At 51.1% G+C, this 20,059-nt stretch overlaps 1 protein-coding gene across 1 annotated transcript in view; it reads right to left on the bottom strand.

Annotated features, from left to right (window-relative positions):
* The window catches only part of PPFIBP2 (PPFIA binding protein 2), a 155,832-nt gene that overhangs the window by 13,318 nt on the left and 122,455 nt on the right, over positions 1–20,059 (bottom strand). Inside the window, exons 11-24 of the mRNA XM_038764163.1 lie at positions 19,861–19,936; positions 16,824–16,927; positions 15,890–15,960; positions 15,652–15,720; positions 15,116–15,173; positions 13,614–13,655; positions 11,866–12,019; positions 8,690–8,722; positions 7,322–7,463; positions 5,205–5,333; positions 4,465–4,615; positions 2,268–2,379; positions 1,425–1,513; positions 111–233 (exon numbers count right to left, since the gene is read on the bottom strand). Coding sequence (XP_038620091.1) covers positions 111–233; positions 1,425–1,513; positions 2,268–2,379; positions 4,465–4,615; positions 5,205–5,333; positions 7,322–7,463; positions 8,690–8,722; positions 11,866–12,019; positions 13,614–13,655; positions 15,116–15,173; positions 15,652–15,720; positions 15,890–15,960; positions 16,824–16,927; positions 19,861–19,936 — 1,353 coding nt within the window. The remainder of the gene's footprint in view (positions 1–110; positions 234–1,424; positions 1,514–2,267; positions 2,380–4,464; positions 4,616–5,204; positions 5,334–7,321; positions 7,464–8,689; positions 8,723–11,865; positions 12,020–13,613; positions 13,656–15,115; positions 15,174–15,651; positions 15,721–15,889; positions 15,961–16,823; positions 16,928–19,860; positions 19,937–20,059) is intronic.

The following is a 20,059-nucleotide window of genomic DNA, read 5'->3' as shown; positions in this document are numbered from 1 at the left end:
GGCCTGGCTGGGCCCGAGGGAGAGGGTGCCCCATCAGCCTCCCGAGCCCTCCGGTCAGCCATCCCTCCCAGCTGCGCCCGGCTAGGCCCCCCACCCTCCCCGAGCCTAACCTCGTCGGCTGGCCGGCGCCGCAGGCAGTGGGGGTGGAACTTGTGGGTGTGGAGCACGTGGATGGCACACTTGATGCTGAGGTGATGCAGCTGGCTGGTCACTTTCAGGAAGAGGAGATCATTCTGGGGAGAAGGGGCGGGGTCACCGGCTGCCGGGGAGTGAGACCCCCACCTCCTCCCAGTCCACCCCACCCCCCGCCGGGTCCCCACAGTGGAGGGTCGGTGGCCACAGTGGTGAAAGGCAGGGAGGCGGCATGGCCTAGTGGAAAGGGCAAGACACTGTAAGCCAGTAATAATAAATAATAAGGATGGCATTTATTAAGCGCTTACTATGTGCAAAGTACTGTTCTAAGTGCTGGGAAGGTTACAAAGTGATCAGGTTGACCCCCGGGGGGCTCACAGTCTTAATCCCTATTTTATAGATGAGGGAACTGAGGCCCAGAGAAGTTAAGTGACTTGCCCAAAGTCACCCAGTTGACAATTGGCGGAGCTGGAATTTGAACCCATGACCTCAGACTCCAAAGCCCGGGCTCTTTCCACTGAGCCATGCTGCTTCATCAGTAGGCCCAGGATCAAATCCTGGCTCCACCCGATGCAAACTGGGCGATTTAAGGCATCGCTTAACCACTTTGGGCTACAGTTTCCTCACCGGTAAAAGGAGAATGATACCCTATCTTTTAGAAGGGGAATCAATCAAACAATTGATTGAGTGACTGAACGCTGGGTTCATCCATCCATTCATCCAATTGTACTTATTATCATTATTATTAATAATACTGATAATAATGATTATCATATTTCTTAAGCTCTCATTATGTGCCAGGCACTGTTCTAAACTCTGGGGTAGATATGAAATAACTGGGTTGGACACAGTCCATATAAGGCTCCCAGTCCTAATCCCCATTCTACGGATGAGGGAACTGAGGCACAGAGATGTTAAGTGGCTTGTCACAGCAGACAAATGGCAGAGCCAGGATTAGAACCCATGACCTTCTGACTCCCATTTCTGTGCTCTGTCCACTAGGCCATATTATTGAGTGCTTACTGTGTGCAGGGCACTGTACTAAGCACTTGGGAGAGTACAACATTCATTCATTCATTCAATTGTATTTATTGAGTGCTTACTGTGTGCAAAGCACTCTACAAAGCTCTTGGGACAGTACAAAACAACAATAAACAGTGACATTCCATGGCCAACAACAAACATTTCTGGCCCACCCAGCTGGGTCTTCCTGTCTCTACCCCAGCACTTAGCACTCAAAGGTTTAACAAATTCCACGGTTGCATCCTGCAGAGCTGGATTATCCCCCTCACCACAGTCAAATACTGCAGCACCCTCCCGTCCACTCTGGCCTCGTGAAACTGGTCTTTGTACTGAGGTAAACCGATGTCATCCAGCCAGCCTGTGGAGAGAAGGCCAAAGGGAGCAGATGTTTAGACCTGACTTCCTATCCCAGAGCGGGGAGGAGGAATCTTGGGGTGGGGGAGAGGAGTGGAGAGAGAGGGAGGAGAAGCAGGGAAAATAAGGGTAGTGCTCCTTCCCCACATGAGCTCAGTCAATCAATCAATCATTTTTGTTGAGCCCTTACTGTGTGCAGAGCACTGTACTAAGCACTTGGGAGAGTACACTATACAAAGGACACATTCCCAACCCACATGGAGCTTACAGACTAGAGGGGGAGACAGGCATTAATAGAAAAATATAAATTACGGATATGTGCATAAGTGCTGTGGGGCTGGGATGGGGATGAATAAAGGGAACAAGTCAGGCCGACGCAGAAGGGAGTGGGAGAAGAGGAAAGGGGGACTTAGGGAAGGCCTCTTGGAGGAGATGTGCCTTCAATAAGACAATGGAGGTGGGGGGAATAATCGTCCGTCAGATTCGAGGAGGAAGGGCATTCCAGGCCAGAGGCAGGATGTGGGCGAGGGGTCGGTGGTGAAATAGATGAGATCAAGGTACAGTGAGAAGGTGAGCAGGAGAGGAGTGACGTGTGCGGGCTGGGTTGCAGTAAGAGAGGGTGAGATTAGTCACGGACGCTTTCCCCAAGGTGGAGGCCTTCCCCTGGTCTAGATAGACCCCTTCTCTTCCCTCCCCTTCCCCAGGACCCTCTCCAACGGACCGGGAAAAAGAAGGCCGCCATCCGGCCTCACACTCACGGGTTACCCAGATGTGGTCCAGCTGGGCTGACTTCTCTTCCTGCTTGGTGTTGATGGACTTGACCGCCAAAACCAATTTCTTCCTGTGCAATGGATGCTTAATCCCCAGCTCCTGCAATCGGTGTGGAGAGAGCTGCTATGAAACGGAGTCCAGCGGGCAACATGAACCTGACGCTGGTGGCCGGGATGAGCCACCCTGTGGATTGCCTGGGGGGCCACTGCTCCTTCCTCCCCTCCCTCCCACCGGCCACCCCTCCAACCCCCATTCCCTCACGGTGTGAAACCCTCTCTTTTGAACAAGCCTCCCACTTTAGATGGGTTAATCCAAAGGCTGCACCAGCTTCATAGTTTAGACTGGGAAAGTGTCTACCAACTCTGTTATGTGGTAACAATAATAATGACGGAATTTGTTAAGCACTTACTATGTGCCAGACACTGTGCTAAACGCTGGGGTGGACACAAGCAAATCAAGTTGGACACAGTCTCTGTCCCACATGGGGCTCACAGTCTCAATCCCCATTGTACAGGTGAGGTTGCTGAGGCACAGAGAAGCGAAGTCACTTGTCCTAGGTCACACAGTGGACAAATCTCCAGGATGCTTAGGACAGTACTCTGCACACAGTAAGCATTTAATAAATGCCACTGGTTGATTTTGGAGGTGACCTGCTTTGCGTCAACTTCGGTAACCAGAGAAATGGTGAGCAAGGAGGGGCAGAGGAGGAGGGAGGTAGGGGAAGAGTCAGCCTGCTTTCCATCAGACCCCCCACCCTCAACTCAGGGTCATTTTCACCCACTCCAGCCCACTGCCTTCTCTTCGTTTGAAGAATCCACCTCTACCACCCACTTCAATTACTGGTTGCTGTCAATTTTCTGACACCACCCTACACCTTTCTCTCCATCCACCTCGCCCCCTCTGTTCCTCCACTGATCTTAGGGGGCTTGCACATCCATGTGGATGTTCGCAGTCACCTTTCTGCTGCCCGCTCACTCTCATCCGTCAACTCTGCTGCCCTCCTGCTCCACCCCACCTCCCCCACCCTAGTCACTGTACCGTTTCTAGCATTCTTCTTCTTGTTAGGGGCTTGCTATGTGTCAGGCACTGTTCTAAGTGCTGGGGTTGATACAAGTTAATCAGATCAGATACAGTCTAACCTCACCAAATCTCATGTCTCTGTCATGAAAGAGAAACACTGATATCTGGGGCTCTGAACAGAAAAGCCAAAGAGGCTGCTTTTAGGTTGGCATCCAGCAAGCACACAAGTAATTTCCAAGACCCCTGTAATATAAGCCTCTCCCTGGAAGCTTCTCGGTCAAATGGCCAGGCTCCTCTGGGGGCTTATTTAATCCTTTCTTGCTTGGTGGATTTCTCTCCTGACCGGCTTAAGCAGTTGCCTTGATCCCTCTATACTGTAAGCTCATTTGTGGGCAGGCAATGTGTGTGTTTATTGTTGAATTGTACTGTTCTGCACACAGTAAGCGCTCACCAAGTACAATTAACTGAAACCCCACGTTCCAACCACAAGCTCCTCACCTGCACTTGCCCCACCCTATAAAATTATCTTGTATCCCATTCGAGACCCCCGACCCCTAGACCCTCTCCAATCTTCCTGGGCCATCATTCTCCACGTGGACTCCCTCCCCAAACATCACTCTCTTGATGGACAAATCCCACCCCTCAACTCTGCCCTCTCAACTCCCTCACTCCACCATCCCCCGTGTTGATGTCACATCATCAACCCCCGACCTTGGATCATCCTCCCACAGTTCCTCCACCCCTGTGCTCGTGTCTTGTCTTCGGAGTGCCGTTCATGAAAATCCAGGCCCCGGGCCCTCTTTGCCCACTTTAAATTCCTCCTCACCCACCCCATGTGGGACGGGGACAGGGTCTAACCTGATTATCTTGGATCTAGGGGCTTAGCACATAGTAAGTGCTTACCATAATCATTTGAAGAAATGAAACTGAGGTAAGTGACCTGAAAGATCAAAGAGCCTCGACAAGTTCAAGGTGATGTTATTCTAAGGAGCTGAAGCACTGTGGGTTCTTTCCGATCCCAGCTTCCGGGGATTCGAGTTTCTGCCTGCCAAGTGAAGAGTCACCATCCTCCCCCTTCCGTCCCCCACCCCTCGCCAGCTGTCTTCAGCCCTCTCCCCTTCCCCACCCACCTTGGCTGGCTCCAGACCTCTCCCCTCCCCTCACCTTTTCCATGTCTTGGGGAGTGGCAGTCAGGAGAGTGTGGCCCGAGGTGACCCACTGCCTGGCAAAGATCACATATTGCCCCAGCCCAAAGTCCTCCAGCCAGGTGCACACCCGTTCCGTGCTCCACTGGGAAAATGGAGCATTGGCATCGCTGCAGGGGACAGACGGGCACCGGTTATCATCACTGGAGAGAAAGCCAACCCCCACTGCCCCACCTCCGTGTCTTATCACCTGCCGACTTCCCTAGGCAACCACTGGCATTTTAAGGATATCCATTAGAGGCGTTCAACAGGGGTGGGGACCCAGAGTGTTTTTACCAGGGACAGGGTCGCTGCCACCGGGGAGTTGGTGCTGAATGATTACAGCATTTAGGGAAAATCAGAAATTAAGAAGGCTTTAGGTGAGAGAGGGTTCAGCCCGACCGCTGGGAATAGGCTGAGGAAGGGGCCCCACTTCAAGGAGAGTTCACACAGGACTCTGCCCTGTCCCCGTCTCCGACGATGACAGGCGACCGTCCAATCTTCCCTCAGTTGGACTGACCAAGTCCCTACTACCTCCGGCTAAGAATGGCCACGAGGCCCGGGACCTGTCAGTCAGGTTTGTCCCAAAAGCCTGCTTCTCCCCAGAACTTCTTCTAAGGAGGCTAACCTTCTTGGACTCGAGAACTGAGTGCACGCCAGGGGCGTTCGGCACCAGTTTGCCCAAGAGTCCCCCCGCCAACGTCCCCACGATCCCGTCACCTCTTCTGGCCCTTGGGGTCTTTAGGCCTGGACAGTCGTGGTCCGGCCGTCGCCCGGAGCCCGCCCCGGCGGAATTCCGCGATGCCCAGCTCGTCCGTGTTGAAGTTCCCCGACTGTGTCCGTCTTATCCTAGGGAGACAGAGAGGCAGTTGTGGGCGGGCTGAGCCCAGGACACCGCGGGCACCCACACTTGGCTTCACAACACGGCAGAATCAGAAGAGGGCCGATCTGGAAGGGTTCTCCGCTTCACGGGATACTCTCAATGCCACTGTCATCACCACCGCCAGCGTCCGGTGCTTACTGAATGCCTGCTGAGTGCAGAGCACTGGGCTGGGCCCCTGCTGAGTGCAGAGCACTGCCCTGCAACGGTCGGAGTGATTCAGTGGAAGTAGAAGACTTTGTCAAGAAGCTTGGGCCTCAAGGGGGAGATGGGTGGATCCAGGGAGAATATGAACAAGGGAGAATACGAGAATGGAAAAACACAGAAAAATGTGGTAACAAAAGAGAAACAAACAGTTAGTAGCATACATGAACAAATCAGTAGTGTGGCTCAGTGGAAAGAGCATGGGCTTGGGAGCCAGAGGTCATGGGTTCTAATCCCGGCTCTACTACTTGTCAGCTGTGTGACTTTGGGCAAGTGACTCAACTTCTCTGAGCCTCAGTTACCTCATCTGTAAAATGGGGATGAAGACTGAGCCCCACGTGGGACAACCTGATCACCTTGATCCCCCACAGCGCTTAGAACAGTGCTTTGCACATAGTAAGCGCTTAACAAATGCCATTATTATTATTATTTACTGAGAGTGGCCAAAGGAATGGCCTAGTCAGGGAAGGCCTCCTGGAGGAAGTGACTTTTTAGGAGGTTTTGAAGTGGGGAGGGACATGGTTTGGAGAATGAGGGGAAGGGCAGGTTGGTTCGTAACTGCAGGAAGAATGTGAGGGGAAGAAAACGGGGAAGAAAAGCAGTGTGGCTAGGTGGAAAGAGCATGGGCTTGGAAGTCTGAGGACCTGAGTGCTAATTCAGGCTCTGCCACTTGTCTGCTGTGAGACCTTGCCGAGCCATTTTACTTCTCTGTGCCTCGGTTCCCTCATCTGCAAAAGGCCCGTATTTATTAATCATTTACTGTGCCCAAAGGGAGCCCAGCAGAGAGGAGAGGGTCTCAGGTGGAATGTGGTTGGATTGTCAGTCTCACAACCATCAGAGCAGTGGTTTGGGACCTGTCCTTCTCTCTCCCCTCTTCATAAAATAATGACAGTAATAATGGATCTGTTAAGCACTTCCTGGTCACCAGGCCACCATAATAATACTAATGATAATAATTTTTATTAAAAGCTTACTATGTGCCAAGCACTGTAATAATGATGGCATTTACTAAGTGCTATGTGCAAAGCACTGTTCTAAGCATTGGGGAGGTTACAAGGTGATCAGGTTGTCCCACGGGGGGCTCACAGTCTTCATCCCCATTTTACAGATGAGGTAACTGAGGCTCAGAGAAGTTAAGTGACTTCCCCAAAGTCACACAGCTGGCAATTGCCGGAGCCGGGATTTGAACCCCTGACCTCTGACTCCAAAGCCCGTGCTCTTTCCACTGAGGCACGCTGCTTCACTGTACTAAACACTGGGTAGATACAAGATAATCAGGTCCCACATGGGGCTCACAGTCTAAGTAGGAGGGAGAACAGATATTGGATTACTGTTTTGCAGATGAGATAACTGAGGCACAGAGACTTTAAGTGGCTCGTCCAAAGACACACAGCAGAGAAGTGGTGGGGCTGGGATTTGCTCTCAAGTCCTCTGACCCCCAGGCTCATGCTCCTTCCTCTAGGCCATGCTGCTCTTAAGTGGAGTGGATACACTGTACTAAACACTAGGGAAGGGATAAGGTAATCAGGTCAAACACAGTCCCTGTCCCACACGAAGCTCACCGCTTAGGTAGGAGGGAGAGCTGGCATTGAATCTCCACTTTCCAGATGAGGAAACTGAGGCCCAGAAAAGTGAAGTGTCTTCCCCAAGGTCACCTCAGAGCAGGCAAGTGGCGGCGCTGGGATTAGAGCCAAGGTCCTCTGACTCTCAGGCCTGGGCACTGGCCACTAGGCCACACTGCTTGAAGACTTACTTTCCCCAGAACTTCTTGATGCCTTTGGGGCTCCTTTTGCCTTCAGGGGTCAAGGGAGACTGCAGGCTTGACTCGGTCCCGTTCGAGGTGGGGGACAGATCATGGGAAGCGTTTGCCTCATCCAGGCTGCTCTCTGTTTCTCCTGAGGAGGAAAGGGTGGAACGAGGATGAAGGCAAACCAGAAATATAATGGCCCACTTGGACCTCCCCGTCCTGTTCAGTCAATCAGTCAGTCGTATTTATTGACTGCTTACCGTGTGCAGAGCACTTCAGTAAGCACTTGGGAGAGTATGATTTAAAAATATAACAGACACATTCATTCAATCGTATTTATTGAGTGCTTACTGTGTGCAGATCACTGTACTAAGTGCTTGGTAAGTACAAGTCGGCAACATATAGAGATGGTCCCTACCCAACAGTGGGCTCACAGTCTAGAAGGGGGAGACAGAGAACAAAACAAAACATATTAACAAGATAAAATAAATAGAATAAACATGTACAAATAAAATAAATACAATAAAATAAATTCCCAGCCTACAACTAGCTTACAGTCTAGAGGGGGAGAGAGACATTAATATCACTAAATTACCACCTCTCCTGCTCCTCATCTGTGGTTTGGGAAAGGTAATATTTCATTTTATTTATTTACTTTTTTTTTTCAGCAAAAACTACTTTACGGAAATGCCGCTGTGGTGGGCACTTACTCAGAACTCAGGAAGGGTCTTGAGGTGAAAAAAAAAGAGGTGAGCTAGTGAGTCCTTTCTCTCCATCATCTCCACTTTTAATGGAAGTTGAGTAGGGGGAGGAGAGCCTCCGGAGTAGGGGACCCCGCCTGAGAAGCCAGGGGTCACGGGGACTCCATACAGCCTAGTCAGTCAGTCACTCAATCAATCATATTTATTGAGCTGCTTATTGTGTGCAGAGCATAGTACTAAGTGCTTGGGATCATAGAATATAACCAGAAACAGACACAGTCCGGAGAGTCTAGAGGCGGGGACAGACATTAACATAAATAAATAAAAGCTGTGGGGAAGGGAGGGGGATGAATAAAGGGAGCAAGTCAGCGTGACACAGAGGGGAGTTGGAGAAGAGGAAAGGAGGGCTGAGTCAAGGAAGGCCTCTTGGAGGAGAGGTGCCTTCTATCAAGGTTTTGAAGTGGGGTAGAGCATTTGTCTGTTGGATATGAGGAGGGAGGGCATTCCAGGCTAGAGGCAGGATGTGGGCAAGAGGTTGGTGGTGGCCTAGGGACCAACAGGCACTAGAATGTCCACTGTCAAGGGCTAGGGTGGCTGGGCGGCAAGGGGATAATGGGGGCAGGGGGTTCAGCAGTGACTTGGCTCAGTGATCTGGATGGAACCAGTACAGTACCTAGGATCGGTGCACTGGCACTCCTGTCCCGGTCTTCCAGCACCCCAAGAAGCAGAAAGCCACAGGAAAAAAGGTGTGAGAGAGAGAGAGAGAAAGAGGGAGAGCAGAGTCCAGCAAATCAAAGGATCAGAAAAGCAAAGAAATGAATCCTGTGTAACCACCGAATAAGACAGAAGGCGTGTAATGCTGCCCGGGCCCGGGGGTTGGCAGGGGTCTCTGTTCATTTCTCCGAAGGAGGAGAGGAAAGGGGGAGACATAGGAACCCGGAACCCTTAGCAGTTGCAATGGGCAGGGCCAGAAGGATCTGTCAGTACCCTTCCACCATCTTTCTACTGCTAAAGGCGGCAGAGCAGACAAGGAAAGGGTGAAGGGTGGGCAGAAGGCCTGTGGGACCTTGGACCTGCTATTGTCAGACAGTGGAATGGATGAAGAGAAGCAGCTTGGCCTAGCGGATAGAGCATGGGCTTGGGAATCATAAGGGCCCGGATTCTCATCCCTGCTCCTCCGCTTGTCTGCTATGTGACCTTGGGCAAGTCACCTCACCTCTCTAGGCCTCATTGACCTCATCAGTAAAATGAGGATTAAGACTGTGGGACAAGGATTGTGTCCATCCTGATTAGCCTGTAACTACCCCATGCTGGTACAATGCCTGGAACATAGTAACCGCTTAACAAATACCATAAAAAGTGGCAGGCACTGTACTAAATGCTGCAGCAGATACAAACTAATCAGTCTGGACGCAGTCCCTGTTCCACATGGATCTCACAGCTAAGTGGAAGGAGCTGAGATTTAATCTCCATTTTACAGATGAGGAAACTGAAGCACAGTGAAGCTACTTGCCTGGAATCACATAGCTGGCATGTGGGAGAGCCTCCAGTTAGAACACCTGGCCTCACTCTTCTTCCCTCCTTGACCTTCATCTTTAGCCACTCACTCTCCAAAGGCTCCTTTCCCTTAACTTTCAAAAATACTCCTATATCTCCTATCCTGCAAAACTCTTCCTCAAATCCACTGCACCCTCCAGCTATCCCCCTTACTCCCTCCTACCACTCTTTTCCAAATGCCTCAAGTGATTTATTTATAACCATTTCCTCTCCAACACCTTCCTCAACTCCCTGCAATCCTACTGCTCTCTCCAACGTCACCAATGACCTCCTCTTTGCCAGATCTAACTCCACTCTAATCCCCTCTAGACTGTAAACTGCCCTCTAGACTGTAAGCTCACTGTGGGCAGGGACCATGTCTTTTATATTATCTCAAACTCTCCCAAGCATTTAGTACAGTACTGTGCACATGATATACACTCAATAAATATGAGTGACTGACCGACCGGCTCTCAGCAGCCCTTGACAGTGGATTAACCCCTTCTCCTGGAGACACTATACAACCTTGGTTTCTCTGACATTGCCCTCTCCTTGTTCTTCTAAATCTCTGACCGCTCCTTCTCAGTTTCTTTCGTCGGCTCCACCTCTGCCTCCCACGCCATAATTGTGGCATTCCCTCAAGACTTTATTCTGGGTCCCCTTCTATTCTCCATCTACACCCACTCCCTCTGGGAAATCTTCTACTCTCATGGCTTCAACTATCACCTCAACACAGATGACCCCCAGATCTACCTCTCCAGCTCTGACCACTAGACTGTAAGCTCACTGTAGGCAGGGAATGTGTCTGTTACATCATATTCCCCCAAGTGCTTAGTACAGTGCTCTGCACATGGTAAGCACTCAATAAATATGATTGATTGATTGGCCTCTCTCTTTCTTTGCAATCTTACCTTCCGCCCATCTCTACTTGGATGTCCCACTGACAAATTCAAGTCCCAAATTTAACTCATCTTCCCTCTCAAACCCTCTCCCTTCCTTCAACTTTCCCATCACTGTAGACAACATCCAGCCTGCCTCACAAGCCCACATCTCTTTGGCACCATCCTTGACTTATCTCTCTCCTGTTAACTCATATATTGTCAGTCACCAAATCCTGTCAATTCTTTTTTTAAAATGGTATTTGTTGAGCGCTTACTCTGTGCCAGGCACTGTACTAAGCGCTGGGGTAAATACAAGCTAATCAGGTTGGACACAGTCCATATCCCACACGAGGCTCACAGTCTAAATTCCCATTTTACCGATGAGGTTACTGAGGCCCAGAGAAGTTGAGTGACTTCCAAGGTCACCCAGCAGACAAGTGGCAGAGCCGAGGTCAAAACCCAAGTCCTTTTGACTCTCAGGCTTGGCTAGGCTGCTTCTCAATTCTATCTTAATAATAATAATTTTGTTAAGCACGTACTATGTGCAAAGCACTGTTCTAAGAGCTGGGGAGGGTACAAAGTGATCAGGTTGTCCCATGTGGGGCTCACAGTCTTCATCCCCATTTTACAGATGAGGTAACTGAGGCACAGAGCAATTAAATGACTTACCCAAAGTCAAACAGCTGACAAGCAGCGGAGTTGGGATTTGAACCTATGATCTCTGACTCTCAAGCCCATGCTCTTTCCACTGAGCCATGCCGCTTCTCTGCATCTTGAAAACATCCCCAGAATCCACCCCTTCCTCCATCCAAATACTTGTCATATGTCATCTTGGTGACTGCATCCTCCTCCTCAATGACCTCCATGACTCTCCCCTCTCTAGTCCATACCTCCCTCTGCTTCCTGGATTGTTTTTCTAAAACATCATTCTGCACTCATTAGCCTTCTCCTCCAAAACCTCCAAAGTCCTCATCAAACTAAAACTCTTCACCTGTGACTTTACAGCCCCCAATCGGGTCTCTCCTTCCTACTTATCTTCATTCCTCTCCCACTACAACACAGTCCACACACTTTTCTCTTCACCCTTCTACCGCCAACCTACTTACTGCACCACAATCTCATCTCTCCCCGTCTCTCTCTGACAACCTCATGTTCACGCTCTTCCTCCTGCCTGGAATTCCCTCCATCTTTACAACCAGTCACTTAAGTTCACCCGGGACCAAACAACAGTGTGCCGGGCCACTGATGTCACCTCTTTCCCAGTGCCACTGGCTCCCAGAATTCGCTGCACGAGAGCCAGGCTGAGTCAGGCTAAGGATGGGAAGGGGGCAGGAGGGTTGTAATGCCCACTTTCGGGCAGGAGAAGCAGAGCTCTGAGTCAAGTGACCCTGGCTCTGCCCCCACAACGCCAAGCAGTGGGTGAGGGACTCACTCAGACATGGCAGGCCGCTGGCCTCAGCCTCGCACCCGGAGGCCCCGTACTGGGTGGCAGGAGGGCTGTGCTTGGCTGGGTCTCCATTGGGCAGGGCCCGAGACAGCTTCCCGGGTAAGGTCTGGTACTTGTTGTCTTCCAGGAAGGACTTGTCCTGTGGGAGGAAGACAGGCATGAAGAAATGGGGCCAGGGAGCCGGACTCCTCCCCTCTGGGCCTTCCCTCAGGCCCCTCAGAGCTAGGGATCTGGCCCCACCATGGCCCTCAGCGCCAGGGAACCAGGCCCATCCCCTGAGGAACCATGCCCTCAGAGCCCTCAGGGCTCAGGCCTGCCTCAGGAAAGGGCAGCCTGGCTGTAAATGCAAACCTGAACCAGTCTGGGACAACTGCCCAACAGGGCAGTGCCGCAAGCACCCTGACCTCTGAGGGCTCCAGCCCTCTGCTCAATGGCAAGCCATGAAGCTGGGACATTGGGTGCTGAACGGAGCAGGCGGCAGTGTCATGGCAGTGTCACCACCCAACTGGGGAGCACCCAATTCCACCAGGGTGGGTGAGTGGGTGTACTCCACACCTCCCTGCTAGACCCCGGGATATTCTGCGGCCCGTCAGAAACCCCCTCTTGGTGCAGAGGGGGAGATTATCTGATGGGCTGAGGGCTTTCTGTGGCCTGGAGACAGACATTCCCAAGAGCTGCGTGCTGCAGTTTTACACCTAGGCATGGCTGAGTCTCTTCTCCCACCCTAATCTGAGTCGCCTTGACTTGCTCCTTTTATTCATCCCCCGTCCCAGCCCCACATCACTTATGTACATATCTGTAATTTATTTCTGTACATTAATATCTGCCTCCCCCTCTAGACTGTAAGCTCATTGTGGGCAGGAAACGCGCCTGTTTATTGTTATATTGTACTCTCCCAAGAGCTTAGTTCAGTGCCCTGCACACAGTGAGTGCTCAGTAAATACAATAAAATGACAAGCTGGCCCATTCTGACTCCTCTTCAGCTCTAATCCAGTGGGAGCCTCCACAGTCTCCCCAGAGCCTCCTGCCCACTCGCTGTAGCCCAACCAGGTAGTCACTCTGACTCCTGGCCCCTCTAAGTCTGGTCCAGAGCCCGCTGAGGGCCAGGAGGGAACCATGGGGATCCAAGCCCGGGCACTGCCAACTCAGGGGCCCTGGGTTCCGGAAGAGGCCTGCCTCAATTGGAAAGACACAACTTGTCTGGCAGGCAGCCCAACCTTCCATAAAAGCCACAAATCACCCTACATCCTGAGCAACTCTAGAAGTAATTAGTTCGGTGCTTCTGTGGCTAAAATCAAATGACCAATTTTGCAAGGAGAAAGTGGTAATGGGGTGCTTTGGCAGTAATGATATGCCCAGACCTCCCCCACTCAAGCGCATCTGTGTGAGAGTGCAAAGACATACACGCGCACATATACACTCTGACTGCTTTGAAATAGCTGTTTTCCTTCACTTTTCCTTCCTCGGGATAAGAAGGAATGTTTTCCCCGGTAGACTGTAAGCTCCTTGTGTGCAGGGATCATGTCTACCAATTCTAAGACGCTGTATTTTCCCAAGCGCTTAGTACAGTGCTTTGCACATGGTAAGTACTCAATAAATACCACTGATTGATTGATCGATCGATGGGTAACGTGTCTGAAGATTGATATCATCATCCCCAGTAGCAGCAGACATTAAACACATGAAACAGCAAACAGGGAAAGGTGAAAGATGAGTTAATGTGGTTAATATACCTCTGGTTCTACAACAGGTGCTAGGTGTTTCTCATCTACATGCTATGGAGAAGCAGGGGAATTTCAGAGGGTGGAGGAGAAAAAGTAACAGACAAACGTTAGTAAAAACACACACCAAAACACAGCAAACACAACTTCTGGCCTGATCCTTCCCATTTCTTGTCTGTAATCTACCCAATCCAGGAGAACCCCATTTCCCTCCCTCATCCCTGGAGACCTTTACAATGGTCAAAACCCTTTGTTTCTGGTTCATGTAGAGGAATGTTATAGCCCAAGATCAGGGGCCACAATTGTAGGGTGTGGGCATCTTCAGTGACAGATATGTCTAGTGGAAAGAGCACGGGCCTAAGAGTCAGAAGGACCTGGGTTCTAATCCTGGTTCTGCCACTTGTCTGCTGTGTGACTTTGGGCAAATTGCTTCACTTCTCTTCACCTCAGTTACCTCATCTGGAAAATGGGGATTAAGACTGTGAGCGTTATGTGGGACTGTGTCCAACCCAATTACCTTGTATATACCCAGAGCTTTGTACAGTGCTTGGTACATAGTAAGCGCTTAATACCACAATTATTATTATGAAAATGTCAAGAGTCAGTGCTTAACACGGACCCAACAGTTAAATGAAAAGTACCAGGGCCCTAGGGCAGGAGGGGAAGACAGGCTGATTTGCCTCATTCGGTGGATGCTTTGGTGCCTTCTGACTGTTGGATTTTTGTCACCGAGCTTCAGGAGGTAGGAGGGAGGCCTCACCCCCCAGGGAAAGGTGACTACAGATGATGATGTGTCAGTGGTGAACGAGTGAAGCCAAAGAGCTGAAGCAACTGAGAAGCCGTGTGGCCTATTGGATAAAGCACGGGCCTTAGAGTCAGTAGCATCAGGGTTCTAAGTCCGACTCCACCACTTGTCTGTAATGTGACCTTGGTCAAGCTATTTAACTTTTCCGTGCCTCGGTTACCTGACCTGCAAAATGGGGATGAAGGCTGTGAGGCCCACGTGGGACTGTGTCCAACCTGATTAGCCTGTATCTATCCCAGCAGTGTCTGGTATATAGTAAGTGCTTAACAAATACCATAAAAAATCCAAAAAACAAAAACAAAACAACACAAAAAATAACTCCTCTGGAATGACATAGGTCTGACCCCCCCCCCCCCCACTCCTGTCCAGTCCCCTATGCCTAAATCCTCCTTCCCTCCAGCAACTGTATCTCTAAGTCAGCGGAGGGGAGGGATGGGGAGAGGACAGGCATCAGATTGGTGTTGTATCGGTCATTTAGGTGGTGCTGGAGCTGCTTAGGTGTTGATTTAGCTCCAATTCCCCCTCTAGATTGTAAGCTCGTTATGGGTCAGGAACATGTCCGCTCATTCTGGTGTATTGTACTCTCCCAAGCCCTTAGTACAGTGCTCTGCACACATTAAACGCTCAATAAATACCACCGATTGATTGATCAATTGACTCCTCGCACTCAGGCAGTCTTTAGAGTTAGAACCCCCCGAGGGGAGCTGACCTTTTCCAGAGAATCACGCTGTAAGTCTTCCAGGCTGTTGGAAAGCTTTTTCTGGACCCTGGAAAAGAAGCCAAGGTGAAAAAAAAATGCAGTTACCACCCAGAGAAACCACCTGCCACTGCATGATGTAAATTCTGCTGTGAGGGCACCGGTTCCCGCCCACCCATCTGACATCTGCAGCCTGACTGGAAGTCCCCAGCTAGGGCTGGCCACATGTTGGAGCTTCAGGACCCAAACCCGCTCATCTGGAGGCCACACTTGTCCCCACCTCTCTCCTTCCAACCTTCTCCTCCTGCCCCCAACAAGGATCTGCAAATCTTTTGTCTCTCTCTTGGGACTCCTGGGGTGGAGGCTCTCCCGGCTTCACACGAAACTTGGAAACCCTGTGAATCGGGGTCTCAGGCAGGTGGGCCAGACCCCTGAGCAAACCTTTGACCGGGCCTGAACTCTCGCTCGGTGCTGGAGTTTTTGCGAGAGCTGCCAGGCACCTGCCATAGGCCTACCCCTCTGCCAAGCCCCCGAGGGATGATTTTTACCTGCTCCTGATTTCCGGGGGCTCTTCGCTTCTTCCAACAGGGCTGTGGGGTGGGGCCACAAGGCTTCCACTGCCAAAAGCAATGACCAACGACAAGTCGGTTAATGCCACATACTTAGCCACCTCCCTGCCCGGCCCAACGGCCTGTCCTTTGGGGTCAGGCCAGAGAAAGGCAGGCGTGGACCCAAGGGCTCTACAGGCAGGTCTAGAGAGATGGGGAAGACAGACAGCTCTCTTACCTCACGTCCATGGTTTTCTGGGGCAGGGGAGGTGGAGCGCTCGAAGAGGGAGAGTAGCAGCCTAGAGACACCTGGAAAAGACAAGGGGGAGCCTCTGCTATCTGTCATAGCAGAGACACCAGGCACTCCAACCACCCCAATCAGTTGCACAAAAGTTCTGGATTTTCCACTGCCTAATTTCTTTCTGGTTTAGCCTTTTTTCTTTCCAGCTCAGGACTTGCATGCCTGGGCTAATCTGCGTGGCTAGCGGGAAGGTGCCCGTTGCAGAATTCCCCACAGATAGCACCCAGTTCCACTCAAACTGATGTTAATCTCTTCAAATCCCTCCCTGTAGACTGTAAGCTTAATGATAATAATAATAATGATAATTTTAGTGTTTCCTAAGGGCTTCCTGGGTGCCAGGCACTGTACTAAGTGCTAGGGTGGATACAAGCATATCAGGTTGGACACAGTCCCTATCCCACATGGCGCTCGCAGTCTCAATACTCATTCTACAGAAGAGGTAACTGAGGCATCGAGAAATGAACTGACTTAACCAAGGTCACACAGCAGACAAGTGGCGGAGTCAGATTGGAACTCATGACCTTCTGACTCTCAGGTTCGTGCTCTATCCACTACGCCATGCTGCTTTCCTTGCAAGACGGAATAGAGCCTTTATCCGTCGACTGTATTGCACTGGACTTTCCCAAGTGCCTACCTAGTATAGTGCGCTGGCACAATAAGCCCTCGACAAATGCCACTGACTGATTGTACGATTGATTCCAACTTTCAAATGAGAACCCTCCTTTCAATCTCTCCCCTCCCCATGCTACTTCCCAAGCAGCCACCAACGGGAGGTGGCTACTCATGCACGTCATTCCCCACCCTGCATCATTTATTCGGCTCATTTGCTTAATCTGTCATTTGGTGTCTCGGACACTGGATCAAACAGTACCTCAGGGTTAAGTAAGTCTCCTGGAGATTTATTTGTGATATTCCACTTCTTCAAATGTCCCTCAAGCTCCTCTTCGCTGCTTGAGAGAATTCTTTCCGAAGAGCCTGGTGACACACAGGAGGGACGTTCAGAAATGATTTTGCCCTTCAAGAAAATCAACTTGACAGAAGAATGAGGATGTTGGGGGGATGAGGGACGGGGAGGCTGAAGAAGGGTCCAGTTGGGACTAATGTAACCAAGTCATCCCTTAACTTGGATGTGGGTAGAGGAAGGGCTGGTAAAGTCCTCAAGGTTGGGTCTGTTCTGGTCACTCTTCCCTGAAAGGTTACCCTGATCTAGCCCTCTCTTGCTACCTTTCCTGCTCTCCTTATCTCTCATACTTTGTAAAGTGCTTGGCACACAGCAAACACTTATATATCACAACAACAATGATAATAATAATAATTTTGTGGTCTTTGTTAAATGTTTACTCTGTGCCAAGCACTGTACAAGGCACTAGGGCAGATACAAGGTAATCAGGTTGGACCCCCTGAGCCATACGAGATTCACAGTTTAATGGGGAGGGACAGCAGGTATTGAATCCCCATTTTACAGATGAGGGCATAGAAAAATTGCCCAAGGTCCCCCAGCAGGCAATATGGCCAAACAGGACCAGAACCTAGGTCCCTTGACTCTTAGGCCTATGTTCTTCCCACCAGGCCATCCTGTTTCCCTTCTCCGCCTTCCACCTCCTGTCACAGGCCAGGCCTTTGGAGTCAATAAGATGAGATCATCCCAAGTGGCTATGTTCTTGGATGGAGGGGCTGCCCGGGTTATTTGAATCTCCATTCCTTCTCCCTGTCTCACCCCATTCCTAATGTTGCTGGCCTTACTCCTAAATAATAATTATAATGATTAGGGTAGTTGTTAAGTGCTTATTACATGTTAAGCACTGTTCAAAGTGCCGGGGTATACAAGTTAATCAGGTTAGACACAGGCCCTATCCCACACTCTAAATCTCCATTTTGCAGATGAGATAACTGAGCCCCGGAGAAGCAAAGTGACTTGCCCAAGGTCACAAAGCAGATACATGGCGGAGCTGGAATTAGAACTTAGGTCCTTCTGTGGTTGGCTCGCTGATCGATTCCCATCTCACACCCAGAAATTTTGGCTTCCCCATTTGGCTACTACCTCCCAACCCAGAAGAGTCAAAAGGGCAAACGAGTTGCCATCATGGACTCCTGCCCCGGAGTCGTGAGAAGCCAAGCCGGAGGCTAGCCCGCTCGGCCCCTCCTCCAATCCCCCACTGCCCCTTAAGGGAGTCTTGACTTGATAGGATCCAGACCTGCCCAAACCTCTCTGTCTTGCCCAATCCTGGTGAAGAGCTCGTAAACCCGGTGGCTTAATTAGAGGGTCGGAGAGCACGGATGGATGCAAACTACAGAGAGAGCACCTCTCTGCCTTGCTAACGTGCTCTGCCCATGGGAACCTTTGACAAAACCACGGGGGGAGGTTGCGTCAGTGTGTGGGCGGCAACGGCAGGCTAATTCCCAAAACAAGCTTCATTGTCCGCATCCTGCAAGTAGAAACAGAAGCTCCCTTCCGTGGCCCCATAAACCCCGACTCGAGGCCGGCAGGGGAGCCTACAGATTGGCCGACAGATGTGGGATTCTTATGCTCGGCCCCACCCCCGCCTCCAGTTCCCAGTTTCGGCAACAGGCAAGGCAGCACCCCATGGGGCAGAGTTTCCAACACGGGTTATTAATAATAATAATGATGATGATGACAATAATAATAATAATGGTACTTGTTAAGCGCTTACTATATGCCAAGAACTGTTGTAAATGCTGGAGTAGATACAAGTTAATCAGATTGGACCCAGTCCCTGTCCCAAGTGGGGCTCACAGTCTTAAACTCCATTTCCCAGATGAGGTCACTGAGGCCCAGAGAAGTGAAGCGACTTGCCTAAGGTCACACAGCAGACCTGCGGAGGAGCCGGGATTGAAATCCAGGTCCTTCTGGCTCCCAGGCCTGTGCTCTATCCATTAAGTCACGTTGATTCAAAGTCTCCTGTCAACGCTGTCTGGGTCCCTGGGGAATCTAGAGTCCCAGGGACCGCTCCCTCTCTTCCCCGACTCCACCCAACCCTGCCCTGTCTGCTCTGACTCTCCCCACCAGCTGGGCTTGCTACTGGCAGTGTTCAAGCAGGTTGGGAAGGCTCTTGGTGGAAGCCCACCACCCTGCCGGTGTTGCCAACTGGCTTGAGCTCGTGGCTGGCACCGGGCCGGGATTCACACCCCCACGTGCCTTCCACACTGGCCGCTGCCTGCTCCCACGGTGTCATATCTGATAGAGTGAGTGCAACCTGACAGAGCCCGGGCAACTGGGCCAACCCAAAGACCAGCTTCTGCCAGTCAACCTGCTAGCCACCTAGTACCCAGTGATGTTCGGTGCCTGTCTCAGCCCTTCTGGGATCCCCAAGAAGCAGCGTGGCTCAGTGGAAAGAGCCCAGGCTTTGGAGTCGGAGGTCATGGGGTCAAATCCCAGCTCCGCCAATTGTCAGCTGTGTGACTTTGGGCAAGTCACTTCACTTCTCTGGGCCTCAGTTACCTCAGCTGTAAAATGGGGATTAAGACTGTGAGCCCCCGGTGGGACAACTTGATCGCCTTGTAACCTCCCCAGCGCTTAGAACAGTGCTTGGCACATAGTAAGCACTTAATAAATGCCATCATCATTATTATTATTGTCAGCTGTGTGACCTTGGGCAAGTCACTTAACTTCTCTGCCTCAGTTACCTCATCTGTAAAATGGGGATTAAGACTGTGAGCCCCACGTGGGACAACCTGACTACCTTGTATCTATCCCAGTGCTTAGAACAGTGCTTGGCACATAGTAAGCACTTAATATACCAACATTATTATTATTATTGCACCCACAGAGAAGCCCAGGCTCTGACTGTCCTCAGCTTTGACAGTAGCAGAGGGCGAGCCCAGGGCTACTGGCCCTTTGGCCGCCTAGCCTCAGGGGAGATGTCAGACCCTCCCGCTCTGGGCTTTACCGTGAGCGGCCATCACGATCTCCTTCATACGCCGGTACTGGCTGAGCAGCACGGTCAGCTCTTGGATGCGACGGTCCTGTAGGAACAAGGAAGCGGGGTCAGACCGGATGCGGGCTCTGGGTTCTGAACCCGGGACAGTTGGCTTCAAAGCCGCTCCTGCTGCCCAGTGAGGCAGAGGGGTGGCGTCTCCCCTCTGACC

The sequence above is a fragment of the Tachyglossus aculeatus genome, chromosome 22 (genome assembly GCF_015852505.1).
Source record: "Tachyglossus aculeatus isolate mTacAcu1 chromosome 22, mTacAcu1.pri, whole genome shotgun sequence".
In the NCBI taxonomy this organism is placed as follows: domain Eukaryota; kingdom Metazoa; phylum Chordata; class Mammalia; order Monotremata; family Tachyglossidae; genus Tachyglossus; species Tachyglossus aculeatus.
Note: the sequence above shows the minus strand (reverse complement) of the source record. Positions and strands in the feature narration are given on the sequence as shown.